We start from the raw sequence: 27,492 nt of genomic DNA on the forward strand, positions 1-27,492 counted from the left end.
GCCGAAATTACAAGCAATGCTATTGAATAGTTACAAAAAAATACAACAACCTTTGTAGTTTTACAAACTGCGAGATAGTTTCACATGAGGGGAAATAAAAAGCCACATAAATCTTCAGAAAGGAAACCGAGTCAGAGTACTTTGTCGTATCAACCTTCTTATTCACTGATGAGGAGTGGTATGACTTTTGAAAAAATAAAATAAGAGAATAACCTAAAAACACAACACTGACCAGACCACAGAAACAGAAACTCCGACTCTTCCACGGTCCACGCACCTCAGCTTGTGCCCACATGTGCTACATTTAAACCCAAAAGCACGTTAGAAGCAGACACGGAGAAGGCAGAGTAAAGCCGTCGATTACTTTCTTTGGAGAACCTGATGCTTCTCAGAGGGGGGGGGGGGGCAGCTTATCTGTACTGGTAGTTCATGCTGCTGTCGCCCCGGCCGTAGCCCACTGGGTTGTTGTACTGGGAGTGGTTGGTGCCGAAGCCCTGGGTGTTGTTGGCGCCTCCGCCTCCGCCACCTCCGCCTCCCCCTCCTCCACCTCCCCCTCCTCCACTCTGTGAGTTGTAACTGGACGAGCTGTTGAAATCTGCAAGGAGAGTGTGTGATGATGTTAGAAAATTATCACTGGTCACCGGCTTGAGCTTCAATCTCAGGATCCATGTATTTGTGATCCTCTCCAGAATGGAAGTAGTCATCACACAGAGCATCAACTAGTTCCTGAACAGTGTCCTTCACATGCTGATATCCAAGAGAGGGAGTTACACAGTCACAAGATGGAGGAATAGAAAGCAGTATTCAATGTTTACTTCAGATTAGCTCCACGTCAGAAATGATCATGTTGTCATATGTCTATCTCCATAGAGGCTGAATCATCATGTTAATCACATAGCTATCATATGCCTCAAACAGTCCTGATGCTCTTCTAGGTAATCATACATCCTGTCATGTTCACAGCTACAGTTGGTATACCTTTGTTATCATGTGGACTCTGATATTGGAAGAGGACATTCAGTGTTTTCCAAACAATGTTATTACTTGTGATTTTGTTTGGGATCTTTTTAAAAGAAACATATTATAATAAATAAAATTCACAAATAAGTGACACATTTCACAATTAAAAGCATGGAAAATGTGCTTTTTGTCAAGGAAACACATCCCCTTACTTACCTTCATAGGTGTAGTCTTGGCTGCCGGCCCCCCCCGTCACCTGGCTGGGATACGCCGTGCTGTACGAGTACCCCCCGCCCCCCCCTGGCTCTGGTTGAAGCTCTTTTCCCCTGCCCATAGCCCTGGCTGTACTGGTTATAGGCTCCCTGTCCTGGGGGGCTGCTGGCCTGCTGGTACCCCTCTGCAGACCCACTGTTGGCCCCCGGAGGACCTGGGAACGCCGCCTTCCCTGCCTTGTGCATGGGGGGCTTCTTTTTGGGGGCTTTGGCGGCCGGAGAGGCAGTGTAGGCTCCGTCGTTCTGGTAGATGAACCGTAGGAGCTCTGAGCGGGGGGCTGCTGGCCTGAGGACCCCGGAGGAGGGGCTGTTCGATGTATCTCCTCCATTAGTGCCACCGTTGTTGTTGTTGTTGTAGTAACCTGGGAAATAACAACATGGCACAAAGGTCACCTATTATGCAAAATCCACTTTTCATGTCTCTTCTACATCAACATGTGTCCCCTCTTCCTCATGTCTCTTCTACATCAACATGTGTCCCCTCTTCTTCATGTCTCTTCTACATCAACATGTGTCCCCTCTTCTTCATGTCTCTTCTACATCAACATGTGTCCCTCTTCTTCATGTCTCTTCTACATCAACATGTGTCCCCTCTTCTTCATGTCTCTTCTACATCAACATGTGTCCCCTCTTCTTCATGTCTCTTCTACATCAACATGTGTCCCCTCTTCTTCATGTCTCTTCTACATCAACATGTGTCCCCTCTTCTTCATGTCTCTTCTACATCAACATGTGTCCCCTCTTCTTCATTTCTCTTCTACATCAACATGTGTCCCTCTTCTTCTTCATGTCTCTTCTACATCAACATGTGTCCCTTCTTCTTCATGTCTCTTCTACATCAACATGTGTCCCTTCTTCTTCATGTCTCTTCTACATCAACATGTGTCCCCTCTTCTTCATGTCTCTTCTACATCAACATGTGTCCCCTCTCTTCATGTCTCTTCTACATCAACATGTGTCCCCTCTTCTTCATGTCTCTTCTACATCAACATGTGTCCCCTCTGTGGAAAGAGACTCTGAAAGTTTCAGGAACAAAGATTCTCTCTCTTTTTGTCCTGATCCATTTCCATAAAAACCTGTCTGAAAATGAGCTGATCAGATTTTGGCCACTTTGTGATGTCATAACGATGTGTTGGCTTGTGTAACCATTAGCCAATCAGCAACCAAGGTACCCCCGCCCGCTTATCACCTGAATCTCCTCCTAGAGCACCATTGAGTTCTTTTTAACCAAATCTCTCTCAGAGGGGCGTGGGGAGGGGCTCCTTATTTTCATCTAAAGTAACAGACAGAGAATCAGCACTTTGGAAACAGGGCTGAAACAGAGGCGATTATGGGATGCTGCAATGATCTGTTTGGTGTTTCAGCCAATCAGAGACAGGCTCTGGATATATCTGAGACCTGTGATATATTGATGAAAAACAGTGTAATAGGGGACCTTTAAAATGGGCATTAAGTAACAGCAAGGGCTCCCTCTATAAAAGGCTAATGGGATTTTTCTAGGGATGTCCCGATCACCTTTTTTTGCTCCCGATCCGATTCCGATCATTTGATTTTGACAATCTGCCGATACCGATTTTTCCCGATCCGATCTTTATGCAATGCATTAAGAGGAAAAAAAAGGTAACAGATAACGGCTGGTCATCCAACGAGATGAATTCAGCTACTTGGCTGTTATTTTTTGGCCTTTTCACTGTTCTGGGCAGTTTCTCTTTCCTTTTAAAAGTCTCTGAAAGTGTTGGTTGTTTCAGTGCCGTTACCTGAGTGGCCGCTGTGTACTCGTCGTGTTGTTGTTGGTGGTGTTTGTATTAGATTGGTCATGTTGAACGTAGCTCTGTTCTTTCCACCACGCGGAACCTCCGCCTTGCAAACATTGCATCTGGCTGTTACACTGCCTTCGCTTTCAATTTTATAATACTTCCAAACTCCTGACATTTCTCTGTCCCGACTCCCGAGGCACCAGCTGAACGTAACCTCTTGTTAGCTTACTGCTACTATTAGACACTGCGCCACTGTTGCCAGATTTGAGAGAATAAGCAACCAGGTCGATGAAAACAAGCCCAAAAGAAGCAACACATACATGATGTTGTGTAATTTTAACCCAAAACTAAGGCCTCAGGATGACTTTAAGACGGAACATGGTCATTTTTGTTTTGTAACATTAAATAAAATGTATAAAAATATTTTATAAAAAAAAAAAAAAAAAAAAAAAATTCCGATCCCCGATTTTTTTCTCCCGATCCCCGATCACGTGAAAATCACGTGATCGGCTCCGATCCCCGATCACGTGATCGGATCGGGACATCCCTAGATTTTTCCATTTTTTTTGGAATATTGCAGAAAATAAGATCTGTGGCAAACAAACGTTTATTCTTACACGTTCTGTTCTGCAGGATAAATCAATGTTCAAGGCTTTTATTGTCATGTGTACATAGCTACAGTGTAGTTATGACAATGAAAATCTTCGGTCACAGACTCCTCCAACAGAGCAACACAATATAACAGATAATACTGCAAGTAAATACAAAAAATAATAGAAATGGTGCAGAATAGTCTATATAATCTCCACATATTAAGCATAAATCCAGAAGTAAAAAGCTAACGTTAGGCTGTACAGGAACTACAGCAAGATCACAAGAGTTCCCGTCACCACCGCTAAGCTAAAGGCGGCTAATTTTGGCGTGGCGATGTTTACTAGTCACATTTAGCCTCTTGTTAGCAACTGCTATTTTTAAGACACATAGAAGCTACAGACATTCACCGGTGGGTATTTAATAATCGTTTTAATGTCTTAGAACAAATCGTTTAACTATCTTCAGCTTGTGTTAACCACAGATCTAATTTCAGGCTTCTTCTAACCAACAATTATTTTAAGAAATTCCATTGATTTGGAGACAAGGTAATACGCTAGCTTATAGGAATCATTATTTCACCACTGTATACAATCTGGGCAACACACACACTTGTCATAAATTAAAAGAGACCTGGAGTAAACACACGTATGAATGGTGACATCACATTTATTAAAAAAAACATAGACATGTAAAAAACAGCCAAAGCAAGAAGTCTTCCTTTCTCAAACATTTCACGATTCAGCAACAGTTTCTCTGTGTGTGTGTGTGTGTGTAAACTTAGAGCCAACAGTTCATTTCCCACTGCTGTTATAGAGGAACTACCAAACACTGCCTAATAAGACCACCATGCAGTCAGTGGAGCCGCGATATGACACAGAAACAGCAGATTCTATACAAACCATGTGGCCTTTCTTTTCAATAGCAAAAAAACAGAAACAAAAAATAAAACCATCTCAGTCTTGATTGGAAGTGAGAGAAAGGTAGTCGATTGAAATAAAAACAAGTCATGATTAGGGCGGCACAATAAATTCGAAGTGTTATCGCATTTGGACTAGTGCCATATAGAAACGGCAGTAAGCGCAATATTTGGTGAATAGGTACAAATATATGAAGTATTGTTGTGTTGCAGGACTACAAACAGTATTCTACAGATCTAAAAAAAATCCTTGTTTGGCACGTAATCATTACACCATGATGGTTCAAAAGTGATCATTCCTTCACACAATTGGTCAAAATCAGTCATCTTTTCATAATCGTGCAGCCCTAGTCATGTTTCCCCAGTATTCTGGTATTAGTAAACAGTATAGAGACAGTGTTGCAGTCTTGACAATAATCCAAAAGGCAGTGTGATGTTGTCCAGTAGGCCTTCACGTAATCATGATCCAAATGAAGAGAAAGCTTTGACCCCAAGCCTACACAGACGCCCCGTGCCCAGGCCTACACATCAACAATAACTCTGCCGTTCAGTGGGGTCCGGTGACATCCACAGACTTATGTCTACATGCATGCAGTGGCAGGAAGTCTCCCCGAAGGACATGATTGGGCGGAGGAGTTGTCGTGTCGCTTTAATCCCAGGATGAGGACTTGGTGGTGAAGGGAGTTCATGATGCTGCTGGAACACGACTGAGAAATGTGTCCTTTTTTTTTTTACGCTCTCTCTACAGGACTGTTTTTTGGTTTTTCTAAGACTGGGGACGATTTATGTCGCAAACTCGTGGTAGCCATAGCAGTCTGAGACAAAGTCACCTAAAGAGTGAGACAGGGCAGAGAAGGGGAAAAAAATTAGATTGTTTATTTGGATTGTTTTTTTATCTGCTCAAAGGAGGCAGTTGAATGACTCATTGGGTCAGATTTCTTTTAGGTTTTTATTTTTTTAGATTTCTCTGCTCCCGTCACGCTCAGGTAGGTCAGTCCTCAGAGGAAAAAAAGGGCTTCTCTTAAGAGGTCGGCTTGTCAAAAAACAGATTCAATCCTGTGGCTTAAAGCAGAGAAATGTAAAATCATCCAACTGGGAACATCCCGACATATTTAAACATTATATATTCTTGTTTCCTGGAGTTTCTATAATAGGCAAAAATCCCTAGTTAACCCTTCGATGCACGAGTGACTGGACCCTACACTCTTCCATAAGTGGGTCAAAAAGGACCCGTAAAGAAAAAATACGTTTTCCCATAGGATCCCATAGAAAATGCATGCGGGTCATTTTTGACCCACTTATGGAAGCTTGGGGTAGCAATACAAAAACTACTATTTCTTTGAATGGCATGATATCCAAAACATGTTTTGAGGAATAGCTGGAATATGAAATGATAAAAAAAAAAATGTAATTACAAAGATACTTCAAGAAAACCACCTCACCGGGTCAAAAAGACCCACTTATGCATCTAAGGGTTAAATCAATAAAACACATTAGAGCCCTGACCCGTGACACAACATATTTCCAACTTGACCATTTTACATTAATAACCACGTGATAGATAGTAAGTTAAAGTGCTCATCAAACCTTTTCATCTTATGCCACAAAGTGCTTATATGTTTAGAACTCAGTGTAAACTAGTCACTGTAAATGATCAAATAGTAAACACTTCATGGTGTTTCGCTGGTAGCTTTTAATAGTCCATCTATGGAACATTTGAGTTCCTTCAAGGCAGACTCAATAACTTCCTTGGTCTCAACAAAAAGAAGTGTTGCAGTGTCAGTGCAGTCTCTTTTCTTAAGTCCTGATGAACTCGCCTTCTTCACAGCTTTCCTTAACCTCATGGCCTTTTTCACTGAGGTTAAGAAAATACATGATTCTTTTTTTGACCATGTGGCCAAGCAGCAACCCTAAACATGCAGTAAAACCAGGATTAAAAGGAATACTCACTGTATCCGGAGTTGGCATTGTTCCCGTACCCGTATGATCCGAAGCCACCTAGCGGGAGGAAAGACATTTAATACGCTGTATAATCACTAAAGTATAAGAAACTTCTGCTCGTCTTTAAGATAAGATAAGACTTTATTCATCCCGAAGGAAATCGCTGTGCCAGAGTTACAAAAATACAATAATCCCAGCAGCAGCATAATAATAAAACTGTACACTAACAGGGCTATTCAATTAGTTTGGAATGGGGCCGGTTGATGAAAATGATCCAAAGCAAGGGGCCAGGAAAAAGATGGCTTGAAATATGAGCAATCATATTAAGAGCTTCAGATACAGTTCATACTACAACAGCATAGTGGAGTGCATATATTGTGTTTCATTAATCAAACAACATAGCCCCAAGGCCTTTCGAGATCTAAATGGCAAGTTCAGAACTCAGTACATGTGAAGCTGATTTAACCATCAACATCATTTGATTTCATTTAGGTGAAATGATCTAATCATTCACGCAGAGATGCAATAAATGTCAGGAGTTGTCACTACAGTAGCTAGTAGGTGGGTTCGAAACCCGAGCCTGCAGAAGTTTTCAGGCAGTGTCTTCCCCTCTATCTCTCAATTTGTTTACCTCCTTGGCCGTAGCCTCCTCCATTATTGAAGCCCCTTCCTCGTCCTCTGCCTCCTCTTCCTCTCCCTCGGCCCCTGGGCGGAGCAGCATCTCCGGCCCCCGAGGCTCCCATGATGCCAAAACCTGGAGTGTGCTGAAGAGGAAAGACATTGTTCATTAGAAGAGGCAATATCCACCCTTATTTAACCTAATGACCAGAGATGGCAAAAGTACACACATCCTTTACTCAAGTAGAAGTACAGCAGAGGTGGGAAGTAGTGGAGTACAAATACTTTGTTTCTGTACTTAAGTCAATTTTTCTGGTATCAGTACTTTACTTGTTTTTCTGACGACTTTTTACTTTGACTTCTTACATTTTGAACACAAATACCTGTACTTTCTACTTCTTACATTTTGAACACAAATACCTGTACTTTCTACTTCTTACATTTTGAACACAAATACCTGTACTTTCTACTTCTTACATGTTGAACACAAATACCTGTACTTTCTACTTCTTACATGTTGAACACAAATACCTGTACTTTCTACTTCTTACATGTTGAACACAAATACCTGTACTTTCTACTTCTTACATTTTCCAAACAGGCTGGTTCCTTTAGTTTGAATGTGTGTTTGGTGGCGTGATCATTATTATTTAGAGTCATTGCGTGCCTATTGATTTGAACACGATCCGTGTATCCATCATTTCCTGCTCTTCTCTAAAGAAGAGGGACCAATGAAAACGTTGTCATGTTGCCGTTGTTCAGCATGGAAACATTCATTAGCTAACAATGACATTATTGTTCTATTAATATAAAGGGAGGTCAGCTACTCTTTAACCCTTGGATGCACGAGTGACTGGCCCCTACACTCTTCCATAAGTGGGTCAAAAAGGACCCGTAAGGCAAGGCAAGGCAAGTTTATTTATATAGCACCTTTCAACACAAGGCAATTCAAAGTGCTTTACAAAAATGGAAGACATTATGAAAATGGCATTTAAAAACAGTCATTAAAAGAAAAGATAATAAATAAACATTAAAAAAAAAAAAAAAAATACATGGATAAAAGTTAAAAGTTACAGTGCAGTTTAAGATGTGAATAGTTCAATTAAAAGCAGCGGCAAAAAGAAAAGTCTTCAGCCTGGATTTAAAAGTAGTAAGAGTTGCAGCGGACCTGCAGGTTTCTGGGAGTTTGTTCCAGATATTTGGAGCATAATAACTGAACGCTGCTTCTCCATGTTTAGTTCTGACTCTGGGGACAGAAAGCTGACCAGTCCCTGAAGACCTGAGAGATCTGGATGGTTCATAATTTAGCAGTAGGTCAGACATGTATTTTGGGCCTAAACCATTCAAAGCTTTATAAACCAGCAGCAGTATTTTGAAATCTATTCTTTGACACACAGGAAGCCAGTGTAAAGACTTCAGAACAGGAGTGATGTGATCCACTTTCTTAGTGTTAGTGAGGACTCGAGCAGCGGCGTTCTGAATTAGCTGCAGCTTTCTAATAGATTTTTTAGTGAGACCTGTGAAGACACCATTACAGTAGTCCAGTCTACTGAAGATAAAAGCATGGACAAGTTTTTCCAAATCCTGCTGTGACATTAGTCTTTTAATCCTAGATATGTTCTTTAGGTGATAGTAGGCTGATTTAGTAACTGTTTTAATGTGACTGTTGAAACTCAGGTCAGAGTCCATGACTACACCTAGATTTCTGGCTTTATCTGTTGTTTTGAACATTGCAGACTGAAGCTCAGCGCTAACTTTTATACGTTCTGCCTTGGCTCCAAAAACCATTACCCCAGTTTTATCTTTGTTTAATTGGAGAAAGTTCTGACACATCCAGTCATTGATTTGTTCAATGCACTTACTCAGTGTTTGAATTGGAGCATAATCTCCTGGTGAAATTGTTACGTAAATGTGTGTGTCATCCGCATAGCTATGGTAACTTATTTTGTTGTTTTTCATTATCTGAGCCAGTGGTAGCATGTAGATGTTAAAGAGAAGAGGCCCCAAGATGGAGCCTTGAGGTACCCCACATGTCATAACTGTCAACTCAGATGTGTATTTACCTATAGAAACAACGTTTTTTTCTGTCCTTTAAGTAGGACTCAAACCAATTTAGAACTGTTGCCGAAAGTCCCACCCAGTTTTCTAGTCGGTCTAGTAATATGTTGTGGTCAACAGTATCAAACGCAGCACTGAGATCTAATAATACTAACACTGACGTTCTGCCACTGTCTGTGTTTAAGTGGATGTCATTGAAGACCTTTACAAGAGCAGTCTCAGTGCTGTGGTTTGGACGAAAGCCTGACTGGAACACATCCAAAGAGTTATTTAAATGCAAGAAGTTACTCAACTGTTGAAAAACTACTTTTTCAATGATTTTACCTAGAAATGGCAGGTTTGATATTGGCCTGTAATTGTTCATTACTGAAGCATCTAGATTATTCTTTTTTAAGAGCAGTTTAATGACTGCAGTTTTCAGGGCCTCTGGAAAAATACCTGAGTGAAGAGATGTGTTTACTATATGAAGTAGATCTAAGGCCATGCAAGGAAAAACATCTTTGAAAAATCCTGTTGGAATAATATCAAGGCAGCAGGAGGAGGATTTCAGAAGTTGAATAATGTCCTCTAAGTTTTTACCATTAATCTGATGGAATTGTGTCATGGTGTTTGAATTGATATTAGGTGGACATAGGGACAACACATTTGCTGTACCTGATGCAGAGGCACTGACTGCTTGTCTAATTTTCCGTATTAGAATAATATGTGTTTTTATGCCATTTTTGTCATTTTGGTTAAGAAATATCACTTTTATAATATTTAGTATTATATTTGGGTTCACACTAGAAATATTGTATATTTAATTTTTCACTATTTATAATATTAGGGAGAAAAAAAAATTACATTTTGAAAAAAAACTAAATTCCATAGAAAATGCATGCGGGTCATTTTTGACCCACTTATGGAAGCTTGGGGTAGTAATACAAAAACTACAATTTCCCAACTTGTAATACTTTTTAAGACCCCGCGGACACCCTGTTGAAACTTGAAATATTAAACAATACAAACCATGTAATATATTATTATTACCCATATTTTGATTTAGAAATTCCACCTTGATGTTATTTCTGTTTTCCAGGGAGCTTACCATTGGTGGTCCTTTTTCTTTTTAGCAGCCTCGCCATAGCGCCCTCTGGGAAGAGCCGCTCCAGAGCAGCCAGAGCAGCGTAGGCCTTTGCCACCTTTGTATTGGACCCGGTGCCCTGGAACTTCTGCCGTCGATGTCCACCTCCATGACGAAGCGTTTATCGTGGCTTCCTCCCGTCTCACGAGATGAGTTTCCGTATTTCAGGGCCGCGGCGCTTCTCGTTCAGCTCCATCACGGGGTTTTTCCCGTGTTTAGTGAGTATTGGTCCCTGTTGGCGAGCAGTCTGACAGTTTAGAAACCAGGTCAGTCACATGTTGTGCACACCCCCCCCCCCCCCAGAAGAAGCCCCTCTTCATGCCCACAGTGGTGTACCTCTACAGCTTCACTGCCCGTCTGCGTTGGCGGCTGTTGGGGAAGAGCTGGGAGCTTCGATGGGCGTTATCACCGGCTTCACTTCCTCCACAGTGACCGCTACGACCGCCTCCTCCGATTTTATCGACTCAGTCTTTACTTCCACTCCTGTGGGCAGGCCCATGTCCTGGAGGACCTGCGATACACACGTTCATTTTGGTTAAAATGTCCCCTATATACTGTTTTTCATCAATATATTACAGGTCTCAGATATATCCAGAACCTGTCTCTGATTGGCTGACAAACCACAAAAGATCATTGCAGCATCCCATAATCCCCTCTGTTTCAGCCCCGTTTCAAAAGTGCTGATTCTCTGTCTGTTTAATTTAGATGAAAATAAGGAGCCACTCCCACGCCCCTCTGAGAAATATTTGGTTAAAAATAACACATTAGCCGCTTTCACACCAAGTACTTTGCCGTACTTAGTGCCAGCACTTAGTACCCCCATGGAACTTAGTACAGATCGCGTTCACACCGGAATAAAGTTTCCCCTGAGGGAAGATTACGCAAATGAAGCCGCTGGCTGACGTCACTTTCTTCTCTTCTTTGGGTTTACTGGCAGGGCGCAAACACTTCACGGCGTAATACTGCCACACCGAAGTCCCCGGCCGGAAGTCCCCGGAATTGGGGGACTGGCTTCTGTAGAAGCTTGCTTCTACTGAAGCCTTCCGAGTAAATCGCCAGAACGCCGACACCTCATCACTCCACCGCCCCCATGTTTTTTTTTGTGTTGCCATAAGTTATTCTCTCTCCGTTGGTGCGCGGGGCTAATGCTAATGCTAATAATGCCAGCAAATACAAATGGCCGGCTTCAGCAAAACTTTTCAGAGTTTTATGGGGCGTGGTTGCAATTCGCCCAGCCAATCAGAAATTGTTTACTTTTTTCCTCCCCAGGATAGTCCCACCCAGGGGCGTCGCCTGGACCTGAAAACATTCAGGGCTTAGCCCACAGTGGCGGCGGCACTACAGTGGCATTTTTTACTGCAACACTCCCCACACGCACACACACAGTACACCCGCGACTGTTACAATGAAGGCTCGATAATTCAGCTCACGGCAATATGGCAGGGGTAAAGTGGTATTTTTTATGAGTGGGGGGCTCCACCTCCTCGAGGGGGGTCCGGGGGGCTCCCCCAGGAAGATTTTTTTTTAAATATTGAAGTTAGATGCATCAATCTGGTGCACTTTGAGAGCAAAATGAAGAGATCTATGGATACCTCTCTCAACACCCATATGAAGCAGAACTGTAAACAGATGTACTTTTTCTTTATGGATATTTTACAAATCACTCCCTTTTTAAACTCTATTCTTGTTTTACTGCCATATAGTATTTCATAACTGTTTTTCCTTTATTCTCTTATTTTTTTTATAAACTATAATGATCATATGAAGGTGTGCCGCGGAAATAATCTTTTGAATAATTTGTGACCAAACCGTTGAGACCCACTGAGATAACTTAGACTAAAGTTAAGTATCTAAACACTCAGAGAGTCCTTTAGCTCACCTGAGTCTCTCAGTCTGAGAGGAGAGGACTCTCCTCCAGCTTCTTGTGGAACAAACAGCTCCTTATGTCCGTTAGTGCAGCTAGCTAACCAGATGCTAACAACACGGTCCATGCTGGCATGGTCCCTCCCTCTCACATGCGCTATTGCCACACACACACACACACACACACAGAGCCGAGCTTGAATGACACAAGCACACACGTTTATTTCCATGCAACTCTCTGATTGGTCTGGTGTCATGCCTCTGTTGCATTCACTGAACACGGGAAATTACAGTGCTGCCGTCCTCTCTTGTGTCATGATGAGGTTCACGTAAAGCACGGTTAATGTATTATATTATTGAGGGAGAATTGTCCGGGGCTACAGAAAAAACATTCGGGGCCAAAGCCCCGGATGCCCAGGCCAGGCGACGCCACTGGTCCCACCTCTCTTGCAGGCACTAGAAATGGGGGTTAAAAGTTCTCGGAACTAAGTTCTCTTTTTGGTGTGAACGCAAAATTCCAGGCACTATCTGAACTAAACGGGAAAAGTAAGTACTCCGGTGTGAACGCGCCTAATGGTGCTCTAGGAGGAGATTCAGGTGATAAGGTGGGGGGGGAGTTACCTTGGTTGGTGATTGGCTAATGGTACACAAGCCAAAAAATCATTGAAAAACATGTTGATGTAGAAAAGACATTAAAAAGTGGATTTTGCATAATAGGTGACATTTAAAATAATTCGGCAACAATGCACAGATTAATAAGCATTATCCTAAAGCCCGTATTGCACAGTTCAATAGGGTTTATTGAGTGCTCACCTTTACAGCTACATGCAGCTTGGCGGTGCGTTTAGATGGCCCAGAAGCCTCGAAGTTTCTTTCCGTCCACTTCTACAGCCATCGTGAAGACGGGAGAACATGGACCGGGCCGGTCTGAGAGATCAGTTTGTACTGCAGACCCGGCTTCAGCTGGTTGAGCCTCATCAGAGCATTCATAGCCTGGGGAGGCTCGGCCTTCTCCTCTGGAGCTGAGGGAACAGCAGGATGTAAAGTTCATTTAATAATAGGCAGAAGCAAACAGATACATGTTGGCAGGATAATCCGTTAACAACCACATTTTCCTCCCTAAAGAGAACTTTATAAGACTCATTTGATAGAGGGATGGTTGGTAAGATGCGCTCTGAACAAATACAGGAGCTAAAATGGCACTTACATTTCTTCTGCAGCTTTTTCTTTCTTCTTATTTGGACTCTTGTCATCAATTCCCTCCTCCTCTTCCTCAATGGGCCTTTTCATGGTGGAGCGTACGCCGTGCTGGGTGGGATTTGAACTTGCAAGATACACACGGGCACAAAATGATAAGACCATAAGAACAGCACACCACACTTAACTGCGTTGCATTTTTACTGTACATTTAAGAAAATATATAACCAACCATCTTTACCTGTGTAATCAATAGGTGTCTCACTACGGGGGTTTTCTTGGGCATCTTTGAGGGGAGGGGGTCCATGCCAAGCACTTTGTGAAGCTGTCCGAAAGCTGACAGCCTTAAGGCATGCTGAACATACAAGAGATGGTGTCAATTACACATTTATTATCATGTAAATGTGCACAAACAGCTCTATCTCACTCACTTGTGCGCTCGCTGTGATGTCTTCTCTCTGCTGCCGGTCCAAGTGGCCGATAGCGTCTGTGGGTTCTTTCTCACATGGATCAGAGATTCCAGCGCCTTCTGGAACACAGGGAAGCGACTGAATGGCCGAGCACTTAGAAGAAAAAAAACTGCCACTTAAAAGCACATTAAATATAATCCATGCATACCTGACATGAGGATTCCTGAAGCCAGACACTCTAAAACTCTCCGGAGAGCTTCTCCTGCCCCCATGGGTCGGTTCCCGGTGCCAATAGCTTCTCAACAGATCAGCTCCAGTGGCTGCAAAGAAGGCCAGAGAGAGGGGATATGAGGACAACGTTTTTAAGACACTAATGGCACATTTCCACTGCAGTGCGTAGCACGGTTTAAGCGTGCCCGTGCCAAACCTGGCCCGTTTTTTTTGTTGCGTTTCCACTAGGGGTAGTTCCGGCTAGCGGGTACCTTTTTCACAGGTTTTTCTGGCTCTCCAACATCCAGGTTCTTTCCGGGCCAACAACCGGGCTGAATATGCTAAACTAGTGAGAGAATCGCTGGCAAGGGGGCTACAACTACAACACAATGAATATATTTTACCGTGATTTAATTGTAATATAAGTTTCAAAATTATGCCGAAGTAACAACATACTGCAGTGTTTCCCCTATATACAAATAGTGGCGGCGCAGCACCGGTGCTGAAATATGCACGCCAGCCAGGTACCCAAAAAAATTAAATAATAATAAATATTTTTTTTTTAACTTTTTTTTTTTTTTATTAAAATAATAATAAGTGGCGACCCTTTTCATTTTTGATTGTTTGTTATGTGGATTTGTAGTATTTGTGTTACCGTATGTTCAATAAAGGTGTATTTTTGCTAAATCTTGAGACATTGCCACTGTATGTACTTGGCATAGGCGGTCGCCTAGGGCGCCAGATCTGGGGGGCGCTGCGCTGGTAGCTCTGGGAGGGGAAAAAACATTTTGACCGTTGGCGCTCATCCTAATTTTTCGGCCTTGATGCAACAACATTCATAATTAAGTAACTGTAACATCTTTTTAAACCCGGTTACACTTTTCATTTGCCCTGTACGATGGGCGCTGTAAGTGATAAAAGTGGGGGATGTTGGCTTCATCAGGCAACCCAGCAGCTCACAGCCAAGTGCGAGCGAGAGAGCGAGCGAGGGACAGAGAGAGAGGGCGCACCGGTACCGGCGCTGTTGTTATTAGAATCTGGTGCTCGCTGCGCTAACGGATATAAGAAGTAGATGTTTCTACAACCAGGGTGGAGGAGAGCTCTCCTGTCAGACTGAGAGGCTCAGTGAGGTAAAGGACTCTCTGAGTGTTTAGATAGTTAATTTTAGTCTAAGTTATCTCAGTGGGTCTCAAACGTTTTGACCACAATTATGTAAACACATATTTCCAAGGCACTCCTTTATAATTATTAGGATAAATAAAAACAGGTTTGAAATCATTCCAGTGTATACTACAGGACAGTAAACCAAAAATATTTGTAAAGTTGGAGAGAGATACAAAAATATGCATAAATAAATAAATGTTAACTAGGTAAAATAAGATATGAATGAACAACAAAAATAAAAATAAGTTACATTTATTTGTTATTGGCTCTGGTAGGTTATTGGTTATGTTCACATACTTATTTGATTGTTAAAATGTAAACCGATCTTTTTCATATGGGTGTTTTAGAGTTGTACCCCCTAGATCAGGTCTCTAGTAATTGTGTGCTCAAAGTGCACCAGATTGAAGCATTTTACTTTAAAATGTTCAAAAAAATCTTCCCGGGGGAACATACCCCCGGACCCCCCTAGAGGATGTGACATCCACCCCCCAATTCAAACATGTTCATACAATACTGAATACATGTTGACGTATATTACCTATGTCAATAAGTTTCTGTTTTTGTAGTGTATTTGTCTTTTGTAGAGATTTTTCATTTATTCTTTATATATAAAATCTCGCCTAGGGCAGCAAATTGTCTGGAACCGGCCCTGGTACTACAGTAGGCCTAAAGAGCCTTTCTTGTGCTGGCAGACACATAGAAACAAATTGGTGGGGCGCACTTCGCACGTGCACACACTAAAAAATGTCACACGCTCCACGCTCACATTATGCTGGGCCCACGTGCCTTAGCACCGCTGCTATGACTCCATCCTAGGGGAAACACTGGAACTGATACCGGTTAGTAAAAACCATGAATTAATGCTTTGACAAGTCTGCAGACAGACGGCAGGCGAAAAGCCTTTTAAAATGTGTGTCGTCTAAATGGAGATCGGCTAAGCTAACGCAGTATATGCTCCGACCGTCCACACTCACAACAACGGCCTACAGACATAAATAAACCAGCGACTGTATTCGCCATGACACAGACAGTCTGTGGTTTGTACTCGTTTAACTTTTGTCTAGTTTCTGAACAGATATGAGGAGCTGTGAGCTCTGAGTGCTAACAGCTAACGGCTGGTGTTGGTTTTGTGTTTCGCATTGAAGATGACGTCACGGCTCCGCCTACACTGCGTTACTATAGTTACTACCCCAGTTCCTAAATTGTAATGGAAACGCAGCATAAAGTGAGGCTGGCCTACCAAGGCCTAGCCATACCGTACTAAGCCGTGCGAGGCCCTGCAGTGGAAATGCGCCATAACAGAGAGATATAGGGCGACTGCGTTAGATCGGATCTCTGCTACATAACGCCTGTAATGGCATCGTCTTTTTTGTAACCAGGCAGAAAAGGTATCCCAAACATTTAATTCAAGAAGATTTAAGAATTATAGTAATAAGTAATTATAATTAATGAAAGATAAAAAGTTAAGTGCCAGAATATTATATGTATATTCCAGCTAATATACATATGTTTGGTTTAGTTTTGCCTGTCTGTTCTCTGTAGCAACCACAACGTAGAGGATCGTTTTTTGTTTCTTATTTATTGGCAGCGCCTCAAAAGTAATTTGAATCACCAGCCAGTAGCTTGCTGTTAGTTTAGCAAGCACTTGTATGTTCTTTCCCACTATGACTATGTATGTCTTTAAGTATGCTATTCCCGTCATGCTGTGTTTTTTCTTTATTATTTCTTGTTGACTATTCTGTTTTTCTTCCATGTTGAAAAAGGGAAGCATCATTTCCACCCCAAAGAAGTCTGTACTATTGCTTACACTTGTATGCTTCTTCTCAATACAAATATTTGAAACAGTTTAGCAAGCGCTTGAGTTGGAGTTTTCTATGAGTGGAGCACGGATTGTTAAAAACGCCAATATCCTTGATTTAATTTCGGGAAGCTCAAATTGTAAAACCCTACCTACTACATACAGGGTTCCTGCAGGTTTCATCAACTCAAATGTAAGACTTTTTAAGACCACTTTGAATAGAATTTAAGACCTATTTCACGGCAAGAAAGTATGAAGGAAAATTGCTATGAAAGAAGAAATACGTCCCATAATTACTTACAAAGTAAATGTATTCATGTTCAACATAAGAACGATGACTGAACATAACAGCATAACAGTACACAGAACTGGTTCGATCCCAGCCCGTGAAGTCAATATGTCCTTGGGCAAGATACTGGGTGTTTCTCAATCGCGAGTAAAGCTGCTCCAGAGCCACTATTTCAAGCATACTACGTCATCGAGTGCCGCCGAAGTACTGTTCCAATCTCCAGTATACTTGGAAATCTACCGAGCCCGGCGTACTCCGTTTGGAGAAATATCGAGTGTGCACATGAGTAGACTTCGCGGCCTTAAAATCCCCACAATGCTTTGCGCACGGACCAATTTCCCCAAATCTGTGGCGGAAGATGTAAGGCGGGGCCTCTCATATGACACACACCTGCACACTTGCTAGCCTGTTCCACTCTTTGTTTTCCGAATGCCAGTTAGTATTCTTGACTCGCTTCTGAAGCAAGTGACTCGGCAGACATGTGCTACCAAGCAAGCGTACTCGCGATTGAGAAACACCCACAGAATCATGAGTTGCTCCCGATGGATAACGGTGTGTGTGTGTGTGTGTGTGTGTGTGTGTGAGAGAGAGTGACAAGAGCTATATTCAGAGCTCTGCTGCCTTGGCTACAATATTTCATCGTTGCTGTTGTATGATTGGTGTTTAGCTACGGTATTTAGCGTCCACAGCCCCTCCGCTTTTAGGGTTGACGTAGACCCAAACGTCGCCCGGAGGTCCCCCGATGTTGTTGCGGGAGCTAACGCTACATTAGCAAAACAAACGCTATTTTTTGTGTGCAAAAGGTGCAGCGGGCTTCAAACACGTTCCCCTCCACTGGTTTCAACCCAGGACTACATTTGATGTTTTCCAACCAAATACGGTTGAACTTAAACTTCCCCATATTTATTTGTAAGTAGATTCGAAGATACCTAATTTCTGACTGCCGCTAGCTGAAGCTTGGTTGCTAGGTTACTAGCTGCAGCCCGGACATTTCCCCCAAAACACATTAAGACGCGATCGCAACACAGAAGTACCTTTCAAATCCGATCATTTTTAAGACCTGCTAAATCATATTTAAGACCTTTCTTATTTTGTTGATCATATTTAAGACTTTTTAAGGCCTTCAATTCCGATTATCAAATGTAAGACTTTTTAAGACCCCACGGGAACCCTGTACATATGCAACAGTTCTCAGAAACCACAGTCTAACTCTGTGATGCACTCGCTCTTGTGTGTTAGGCTCCAAGGAGGATGCTTCTCTCTCACCCAGCCACGGAGCGGGGCCCATGTGGGAACTCGAGCACAAAGATCCCTCAGGGTCCGGATGACGATGACGCAGGAGCGCAGCCCGTTAGCTCTGGCCTGGAGACACAAGCAGGGAGGGGGAGGAGAAGCAAACTGAGTCAAAGAGGAAGACGTGGGAGGCCTGAAGCAACACAGATAATGAATCAAAGTAAATAAAAAGGAAGCCACACAGACTAAAGCAGCTTAGCTTTGTCATTATGGAAATATAGGATACAAAGAACCTACTTTTGATTATTTATGACTGTAAGTCAATAGCCAACATGATTGATGGGGTTATTATTAGATAAGACATTTCCTTTTGTGTTGCAAAACATGCTTTAATTCAGAGAAATGTGTAAATAACTTTATACCAGATTAAATGAGACATTTGAAGGGGTTAAGTCAGTGAAAAAGAAAAATACTCAAGGTGCAATATTCCTGTTGATTTGGTGGCACACAGAGGGACAGATAAAGCAGGAAAAGTCGAGACCACATACTCTACAAAAGCTGCAGAGATGGAGCGCTGATTGTTACCGTGAGAAAGCCGAAGATGACACGCCAAAATGAGTTATTATCTACAAAAAAAATTCAAATAAACAATCTCTCCAAAACGACAGAATGGTGCAGCAGTGCCCTGCAGGTAGCTTGTGAAAATAACAACAACAACTCACACCAACACGGACGTTAGAGAAATATTGCACCTGGATGCGTGGTGGATTAGTCCCAGATTTGTTTTGGATGATTGAGCTGTGAGGGAAACTCTAAAAAAGCAGCTTCTTCAAACATTTAAAAAAAAAAAACCTGTTACGTGAGCAACTCTACAGCAGTGTAATGAGAAAGGTTTCCTAAGAAACACACATCCAGATCGTCAAGTATTACTACAGGAAGTACACTTCAAAGGAGTAAATAAAAGGAAAAACATGGACAACGCCCAACTAAAGAAAAAAGACAAAAAAACAGCATAAAACAAAACTACTTCTGTTTTTTTTTTGTTGAGACAAATAAAGACAAGGTCCAAACCTGGAACCACTTAGCGTGGCGGAGAGACGCCAAGGCAGTTAGGCATTTCTGCCTGTCCAGAACATCCGGGGGATCGTTGACTGAATGCGATTCTATTGGCAGGTGGAATAAGAAGACAAGGTACAGTTTGACCAAGGGGAGTTCTGTCAGCCGGCCAGGGGGAACACAGGCAGCTTTCCCAAACCACAGGCAGGAGGGGGAAGGGGAGGGGGACCCCTCCAGTGCAGAACCAACGTCAATTTAATAGTTAGCCTTAAAACCCACAGGAACGACAGCGCTGTGAAGTGGGTCGTACTTAAAGTTAGCTTAAGTGCTAATTGGGTGTATAAAATAGGAGTTTGTCTCTCCGTGGTTACATTAAAAAAAGGTCTGCTTTTGGTTTCCTGGCGTTAACAGGAGGTGGAGCCCCTCCCCTTTGCCCATATACTGGGTACACTGCACTTTGCCCCTTCCGAGACAGAGAGCGGCCAGTTGGTCAAAGGTCCAGCGTCCCTAAAAGAATTGACAAACTAGAAGGCTTGACAGAGAGAATCAGAATTGGAACCACAGGCAGAAGTTATCAGATGCACAAAAACGTGGGTATTAAAACAAGTCCACACTGCAGCAAAACTGATGGCTTAAAAAAAATAAAAATAAAAAATAAAGACCCAATATGGGCATCACTGTTAGCACAGAGCTACAGATAAGGTCAAGGTTCAACACCTGCTAAACCCCCACAACTACTGGACATCTTTGTGGATTTTTATAAACATCACTGGGGGCGATCCCCTTGATTTTAGGTTCAGGAGAGTCCAAGTGTCCCTTGACATTATCTGTAACCCGGCACCTTCCCTGCTAACGAACACCAGAGACAGTCAACGGCCCACTGTTGGGTCTAACGCAGGGGTGTCAAACTCAAGGCCCGGGGGCCAAATCCGGCCCGCGACTTCATTTGATGTGGCCCCACAAGAGCTTGCAAAGAATATAATATGTTTATAATACGGTTACATGCTACTTTACAGAAGCACGTTGCCCATAAACTACATGTCCCACAATGCATCTCAAATTTGACATTTCTTCAAAATGTCACTTCTTTTTTAGTTTTTCCAGAATTTGGCTTTTCTTTTTAAATCATTTTGTGATATTCTCACTGAAGAGACTTGCAATTATTTGCCCTAGACTTCTGCTTTCAGACGTAGTTAATTATGGGGTTATTACCCTATCCCATAATAATCCAATGCAGAGGCAATAATGTAATATAATACATTATTTTATATATATTAAATATTTATGTATTTTTATATAGTCTTAAAGTTACAACCGGCCCTTTGAGTGCAACCATAATGCTGATGTGGCCCGTGATGAAACTGAGTTTGACACCCCTGATATAACGTCTGAGGAGTTTTCACCACGTTTTGCTTCTCATTTTTGCTGCAATGCAAACCGTTCATCATCAATGATAAGAACACATGCAAACAAAGTGGTCTCTCTTTGCTTTTTTTGGGTTAAATTCTCAGTAAGCCTTCATTTCATTGATGGGTGGTGAAGAGAAAAGCCTTTCAGTAAACTGCCTGCCCTATATACTGTATATTGGGCCATCAAAAATGTACAGTTACATCACATGGAACTACGAGAGAGTCTAGAGAGCTATAAGCATAGCAGAGTTTCGTTATGTGACGGTGCATTCATGTCCCCGAGCTCCATTGAAGGCCCAATAAACAATATCTATCTGAACTGGTTGACCCCCTGCTGGAGGAGGGGGGAGGGCCTGTGAAACACTGAGGCCCTCGGGGTGGAGCTTACCTCCGGTGGTCCCCTTCTCGATCTCCTCGCGGACCAGAGGGGAGGTCAGGTGGATGGTGAGGGTGAGGGGGGGCTCCTTCGTGTTCTTGACAACGATGCTGGCCTCACGGATGTGCTGAGTCATCAGGTACTTGTCTTCTGTGATCACCTGTGAGATTGCAAAGTGTTTAAGGAGCTACAAAACCTATGTTTGGGTTGAAAGGATTATTGTCTCATTAAAATTGGTTAGTGTATTACTTATAACCGGTTAGGGCTGTACCCTAATATTCGTTCGTTGAGTGCTATTAGGGTTTCAATTTCGTTATTTGGATATTCGTTTTTTTCAAATTGAATTTATTGAATGCCGTGAATAAACCGAAATACATGTGTTGAAGCGGTTCGCTGATGATTACTACGCACCCCCCCTCGCGCGGGCCGAATATTCGCTGCTGATTACTGCCGAATATCCGGAGCCCAAAAAATGGTATTCGGGACAGCCCTATAACCTGTTGTAGTAAAATGAGGGGAAATGCCCTTAATGGTTTCCCAGGGTCAAAGTCAACTTCCAACTGCTTATTAAAGGAGAGGTGTCATGGCCATTTCCACTGATCATAATTCCATTGTTGAGGTCTATTAGAATAGATTTATACTGTGCATTTTTCCAAACTCACATTGGTTTCTCATACAGCATCTCTGTAAACTACGTGTATTCACTGAATTTCACTCTCTGCCTTTAACGGCTCGTTGTAGCTCCAATAGCTCCAGCCCCCACCCTCCCTGTGAGCACAGTGTGCTCTGATTGGTCGGGACGTTGTGAATCGCGCTGAGCTCCGTGGAGGTGTTGTTTCCTTGTTTAGGATACATAGCGAAACACAGCCAAACTCATCCTGAGCACACACAAAGTCACAGCCGAAGTAAAAACAATAAGTGTGGCTTGATATTGAGTAAGAAAAAGGTTGATAAACGCTGTGAGAATGGGTCTGCAGAGAGAATTTCGCCGCGATCCCAACTGTCTGTTATCAGCCTGCAGCCAGGGAGGAGAAATCAGCTGAGCTGCCTGCTCCCTGCACACAGATGTGTGTGTGAGGAAGTCCATGGATTGGTCAATTTGGACCAATCAGCGGGGGCTTAACGTAACGGCTCTGCCGACGTAACGTAACGGCTCCACGGATTGGTCCATTTCGTTCCGGGTACGGCTTGACATCATGCCGTACCCGGAAGAATCAAATGGACAATGACGTATCTCCAACGAGGCGTTTTGGGGAGGTATTTTCTCTGTTAGAGTTTTACTCGCTACAGGGTGTACTTTGAGGGTTTTGACTCTGCACACCGTTTACATGCATAAAAACCTTCATAACACACAAGGGGATGGGTAATAACCGGGAAAGCATGACACCTCTCCTTTAAAACCAATTATTATGTCTATAGGATCGAAAAGAACACATTACAAAGAATACAGCTTAACATAAAAACTGGTACCAAATATGATTTGATATTCAGATTATATAATGCAATCGCTATCATAGAAGACTTTGAAAAAAGGTAGGCAATTTTCACATGTGAGAAGCAGAAACAAGTACGTTCAAGAAGTTCCCGCAATGCATTACTTAAATATCGCATTCAAAAGAATTGGGCATACATCCAGACTGCTTTTTTTTCCTACCCTCAGATAATGATATCAGTATAAAATTAAAAACCCAATATCGGTCGGTCTCTAGTGAAATTGATATTGAATTATTCAGTGCATTGAATGAGCTGAACCGTGCACTTACCTTGAGCTGTGCGAGGAGGTTTTCAGAGACTTTCTTCAGCAGCATGATGGTGGGCTTCTCCTTACAGAGCAGCACCAGCTCCAGGTCCAGGTCCCCCTTCAGAAGCAGGCCTTTGGCCACCAGGCCGACTCTCATCACACCACGCAGAGAGCGGGTCGCCTGATCTCTGTGCTCACTGGCAAAAACACAGAGGAGGTCATTGTCGGAGGGGGGAGAAAAAAAAAAATCACCCAAAAAAACAACTACCCAAAAAAACAAACAAATTAGGCGCGTTCACACCGGAGTACTTTTCCCGTTTAGTTCCGTTAGTACCCCTGATGTCGCGTTCACACCAAAAAGAGTACATAGTACCGGGAACTTTTACCCCCATTTTCAGTGCCTGCTAGAGAGGTGGTACCAAAAAAGTACCAATTTCTATTGGCAAAGTACTTGGTGTGAAAGCGGCTAGTTTGAAGACTCATTTTGTACAAACTGAACATAAGATAGATAACTAAATACTTTATTTATCTGAATTTGGGAAATTATTTGGTTACAGAAGAAGCATCAGTGTGTTCAGACATCGAATAAAATACTACTAAAATGGAATACAGAATTAACAACTACAAATAAAAAATATTATATCAAATATAAACGGTATCTGACATCTCCTCACCTTTCTTTATCAATTTCTATGATATCAGAGTCAGACTTGGATGTTCCCTTCTCCTGCTTATCCAGCCAGTCAGAGACGGCCTTCAGGGCGCGCTCTGTGTGGGAGACCATGTTCTGAACGCTCTCCAGCTCCTCCTGCGTCGGGTAGATCACAGAGTGTTTGGCCATGACGTGTCGGTCGTCGTTCATGAAGACGCGCATCGACCGGTGGCGCATGGGAGGAGGCTACAGGGGGGGCGGGGGGAGACACAGGAACGTTAATGAGGAAGAAACAGCAGAGAGGTAGTGCTGTGACCGGATTATTTTGACTGATAATGCAACTGGGATATGATTCCAGATATTTGAGGGACACATATTGGAAACACCATTTACATTAAAAAATATATTTAAATGATCATGGTGCCACTTGTATGGCTGCTGAATTTTTGTTTGTTGTAGTATATGGAGCTTTTAATGTCTTCTTTAACAACAAAAAACACACTATAAAAAGTCACAAGTATTTTTTGTCAAATGTACAAGACAATAAAAAAAAAATAGTCAAGAAAAAAAAAAAAAATCTCAGTGTGATTTTTTAGTCAAGTCTGTAGAATACGGTTCATAGGCTTGAACTTCTCTGCAACACATTACTAAATTAAGAAATATATTCTTATAATATTGCACTTATCAATTCTGCAGTTTTGATAACAGTTTGATTAATTTTGCAGCAATACTAAAAAAAAAAAAAACATAATTTATACAACAGAGACTGGTCTCACAAAAGGAGGATTACTGAGCTGCTGGACCTGAACCATAAAACACTGAGCAGCTTGAAAATGTTCCAGGTTTTATTGAGAAATGTTATTCAACTAGCTTCATGAATTCTGCTTAACTTTAATCTTTGTCAACCTTGAAAATGAATCTCTGTCACTGATGTTATTATTTATTTAAAAATGCATAATAAGGTCTCATGTAGTCCTAGCTTCTAGCACCAGTGATTACACAAGCCAGTGTCTACGCAGCCATTCAGATTTAATTTAGAGAGGAGCGCTGATGTGGAAGCTGCAGCATGTGTTCCAAAAGCCCCGGGCAGAGCAAGCTGACCGAGCGCTGGCAGTGGCACCAGTCCTGTGACTCAAATTAGACGCGACACATTTATTTGTCACGTTAGGAGGAATATTTATTGTCCTGTGCTTTGGCTGCATGGCTATTGAGAGGCATAGAAACAACCATGAAAGTGATGCATAGATTTGCATTAAATACAGACTGAAATGAAGTGATTACCATTGTTGGTCTCGAGGCCGTGGTGACTCCTATATCCAGTGAATGACTGTGTTAAAAAATGTGTTCTTGGCAGCAGATGTTGCAGTCCGTCTGTACAGGGGGGATACACATGAATACATTTCAACATTAATAAAAAAAAGGCAGAAATAAAATGGGAAAATCTTCAACAAGCTGGAAATGAAATGCATCCACTAAAGTCAGAATGGCAGGCACACATTCAAATACACTTCCGTTTATATAGAAAATGTATGTGGACAGGATGAAACACTGCACTCTGAAAAGACTCTCTTTCATCTATCAGTGTAAAGAAAGTTGTTAGCAGCTGGAGAAACAAAAGAGAATTGTTGGCACAGCAGTAAATGCCTCAGGGATTAAACACAACACAGCCCTGCTTGCCCAGGCAGAAATGCAGCTAGTTGTAATAAACACAGGCAACTTCATGTGTGCTTGAGTGAAAAAATTATTGGCCAACAAACACTTGGCTGAGTTATTAACTAATTAGTTTAGCTCCACAAAGAGTCATGCAAAAGTACCACTGAATCAATTCACAAGATGTGCACCTATTTTACTGTGAAATAAGTAATTGAGCAGGAAGAAAAATGTTAGCTTATAGACTAAGGAAATCGACCAAAATACTAAGTTAATTGTTCTACCAAGATCTGGAAGCAATGGAGCTAACATGATCATTTTTTTCATAACGGGCAATGCTACCCGCCATGATTGATCGTTGAGTAGAGGTCAACCAATGTTCCTTCATGGATGACTGGATATTCGTCTGTGATGAAGCATCAAATGATGCATGCGTGACCTCTACTGTGTAGCAACAATAATAGGATGTGATCATGAGGGGTAGGGTAAAATCTGTAGGATCCACATCCTTTTTCAATCGTGACACACCCACAGTGCTGACATGCTCCAGTGCAAGCTTGTTTGGAGATGATTTACAGACTTATTCGGATTCTTTATTTACTGGTTGGAGCAAAGACATGGGGGTCAAAGTAGGGCTGCTAAATAGCAATATCAGGAAATTAGAAAATATATAGTAATATTGTTGCCTTTTCTTTTTTTTATGAGCTGCGTTTACAGTAACATCATGTAATTTCCTAAACATAACAGATTTGTAGAGTTTTTACTATCTACAATTAACAAATTAGTCAATAAATCCACTTTAATGATGATTATTCACCCCATTTAAATTGTCTAAATATTGTGAAAGCATCAATTTGGAACCCAAAAACAAACTGTTCGAGATATTACTTATTGTCTTTAATGTTAAATCGTTTTTGTTTTTTTTTATTATTTGTATATTAACCCATTTCTTACAGTTATATTCTCCTTTTATAATTCTTGATCTTCTCCTACAGCCTATTTCCTTATGTTGTGTTCATGTTTGCAGCACCAAACACCAAAGCAAATATCCTGGCAATAAACTCGAAATCTGATCTTCACCAATGCCAGCTTACAATATCAATGTCGACTTATCGGATCCAAAATATCATGATGTTATTGTGATACCTCTAGTTTAAATTACAACCAGCACAAACACTACCCATTTATTTGTGTTTCATTCAACAAGTCACTGACGTGTGGCACTGCAAGCTACCGTTACACCTGTTAAACCTGCATTGACACAACATCTTTCTACCAGCATGAAGCGTGCGTTATGAAGAAGAAACCCAGCAGTTATTGGAACCAGAACCAGACGCAGCTTCATCATCAGGGGAATTTAAAAACAGACGCCATTTTATTTCAGAACGCAACCCCCAACTGAAAAAAACGGTTCCTCCATCGTTTGAAGCGACGTGACGACATGCTCACAGAACCACAAAAACATCACCTACCTACCAAGCTTGACAACTAAATAGCAGTGCAAACACACAAGGGGGATTTTTTCTGTGTTTAGATATTATGTTGTTGCCTATCAAGACACCAAAATGGTCGAGGAGACCCCATAGTTAGCCGTTAGCTTGTTAGCTTAGCCGAACAAAGCCGAACGTATCACTTCATAAAGCGCATATAAACTAACACTGTATTAAACAGTAACATGCTTCGTTAGTTCTCTTGGAGTTCAGCGACTAATAAACACCAATTCCATTCATAATAAGGGCTACAAATTGTGTTTTTTTTCTCACTTACCGTGGTGTCGTTGCTGCTAATAGACGGCTGCTCCGGTCTAGGGTCTCGGCAGCAGGAGTATAAAATGGACACGCCCACGATCTCAAAAGGAACAACGCTCATTGGTCAGATATTCCATCTGACGGCGATGTTAACCAATCAGGCTAAAGGAAGGTGGCTGGCTAGTAATGGTCGTCCATCCAACACCGGGCTAATTCATTCAATGTTCTTTTTATTTATTTTTTAAAACATAAAAGTATAATCTTATTTCCTTCACCTGTCGAGCATTATTGTGGGAATTCTCCAGTTTATTTAGCCACCAAAATATTGGTACTCATTCTGAATGTCATAGTTAGCTTGTGGTTCTCTGAAAAACACTTTTAGATAGATAGATAGATAGATCGTACTTTATTGATCCCAAATTGGGAAATTGTTTTTGTTACAGCAGCATAAAAGGCA

The 27,492-nt window shown here is 41.9% G+C and overlaps 1 protein-coding gene across 1 annotated transcript; it reads right to left on the reverse strand.

Annotated features, from left to right (window-relative positions):
• Window positions 1–6: 6 nt before the first annotated feature.
• ilf3b (interleukin enhancer binding factor 3b) lies at window positions 7–27,125 on the reverse strand. The gene is given in 28 exon segments (XM_034127063.1): window positions 7–595; window positions 1,177–1,253; window positions 1,255–1,594; window positions 6,450–6,497; window positions 7,072–7,204; window positions 10,204–10,219; window positions 10,221–10,329; window positions 10,332–10,407; window positions 10,409–10,486; window positions 10,576–10,593; window positions 10,595–10,750; window positions 12,916–12,975; window positions 12,977–13,009; window positions 13,012–13,124; window positions 13,310–13,331; window positions 13,333–13,391; window positions 13,394–13,426; window positions 13,541–13,571; window positions 13,574–13,654; window positions 13,731–13,828; window positions 13,918–14,029; window positions 18,437–18,532; window positions 19,475–19,566; window positions 21,257–21,404; window positions 23,008–23,182; window positions 23,660–23,883; window positions 24,919–25,008; window positions 27,055–27,125. Coding segments are annotated over 27 exon segments (2,616 nt in total). The 5' UTR covers window positions 24,922–25,008; window positions 27,055–27,125; the 3' UTR covers window positions 7–410.
• Between the last annotated feature and the right edge of the window lie 367 nt (window positions 27,126–27,492).

The sequence above is a fragment of the Trematomus bernacchii genome, unplaced genomic scaffold (assembly GCF_902827165.1).
Source record: "Trematomus bernacchii unplaced genomic scaffold, fTreBer1.1, whole genome shotgun sequence".
NCBI lineage: Eukaryota > Metazoa > Chordata > Actinopteri > Perciformes > Nototheniidae > Trematomus > Trematomus bernacchii.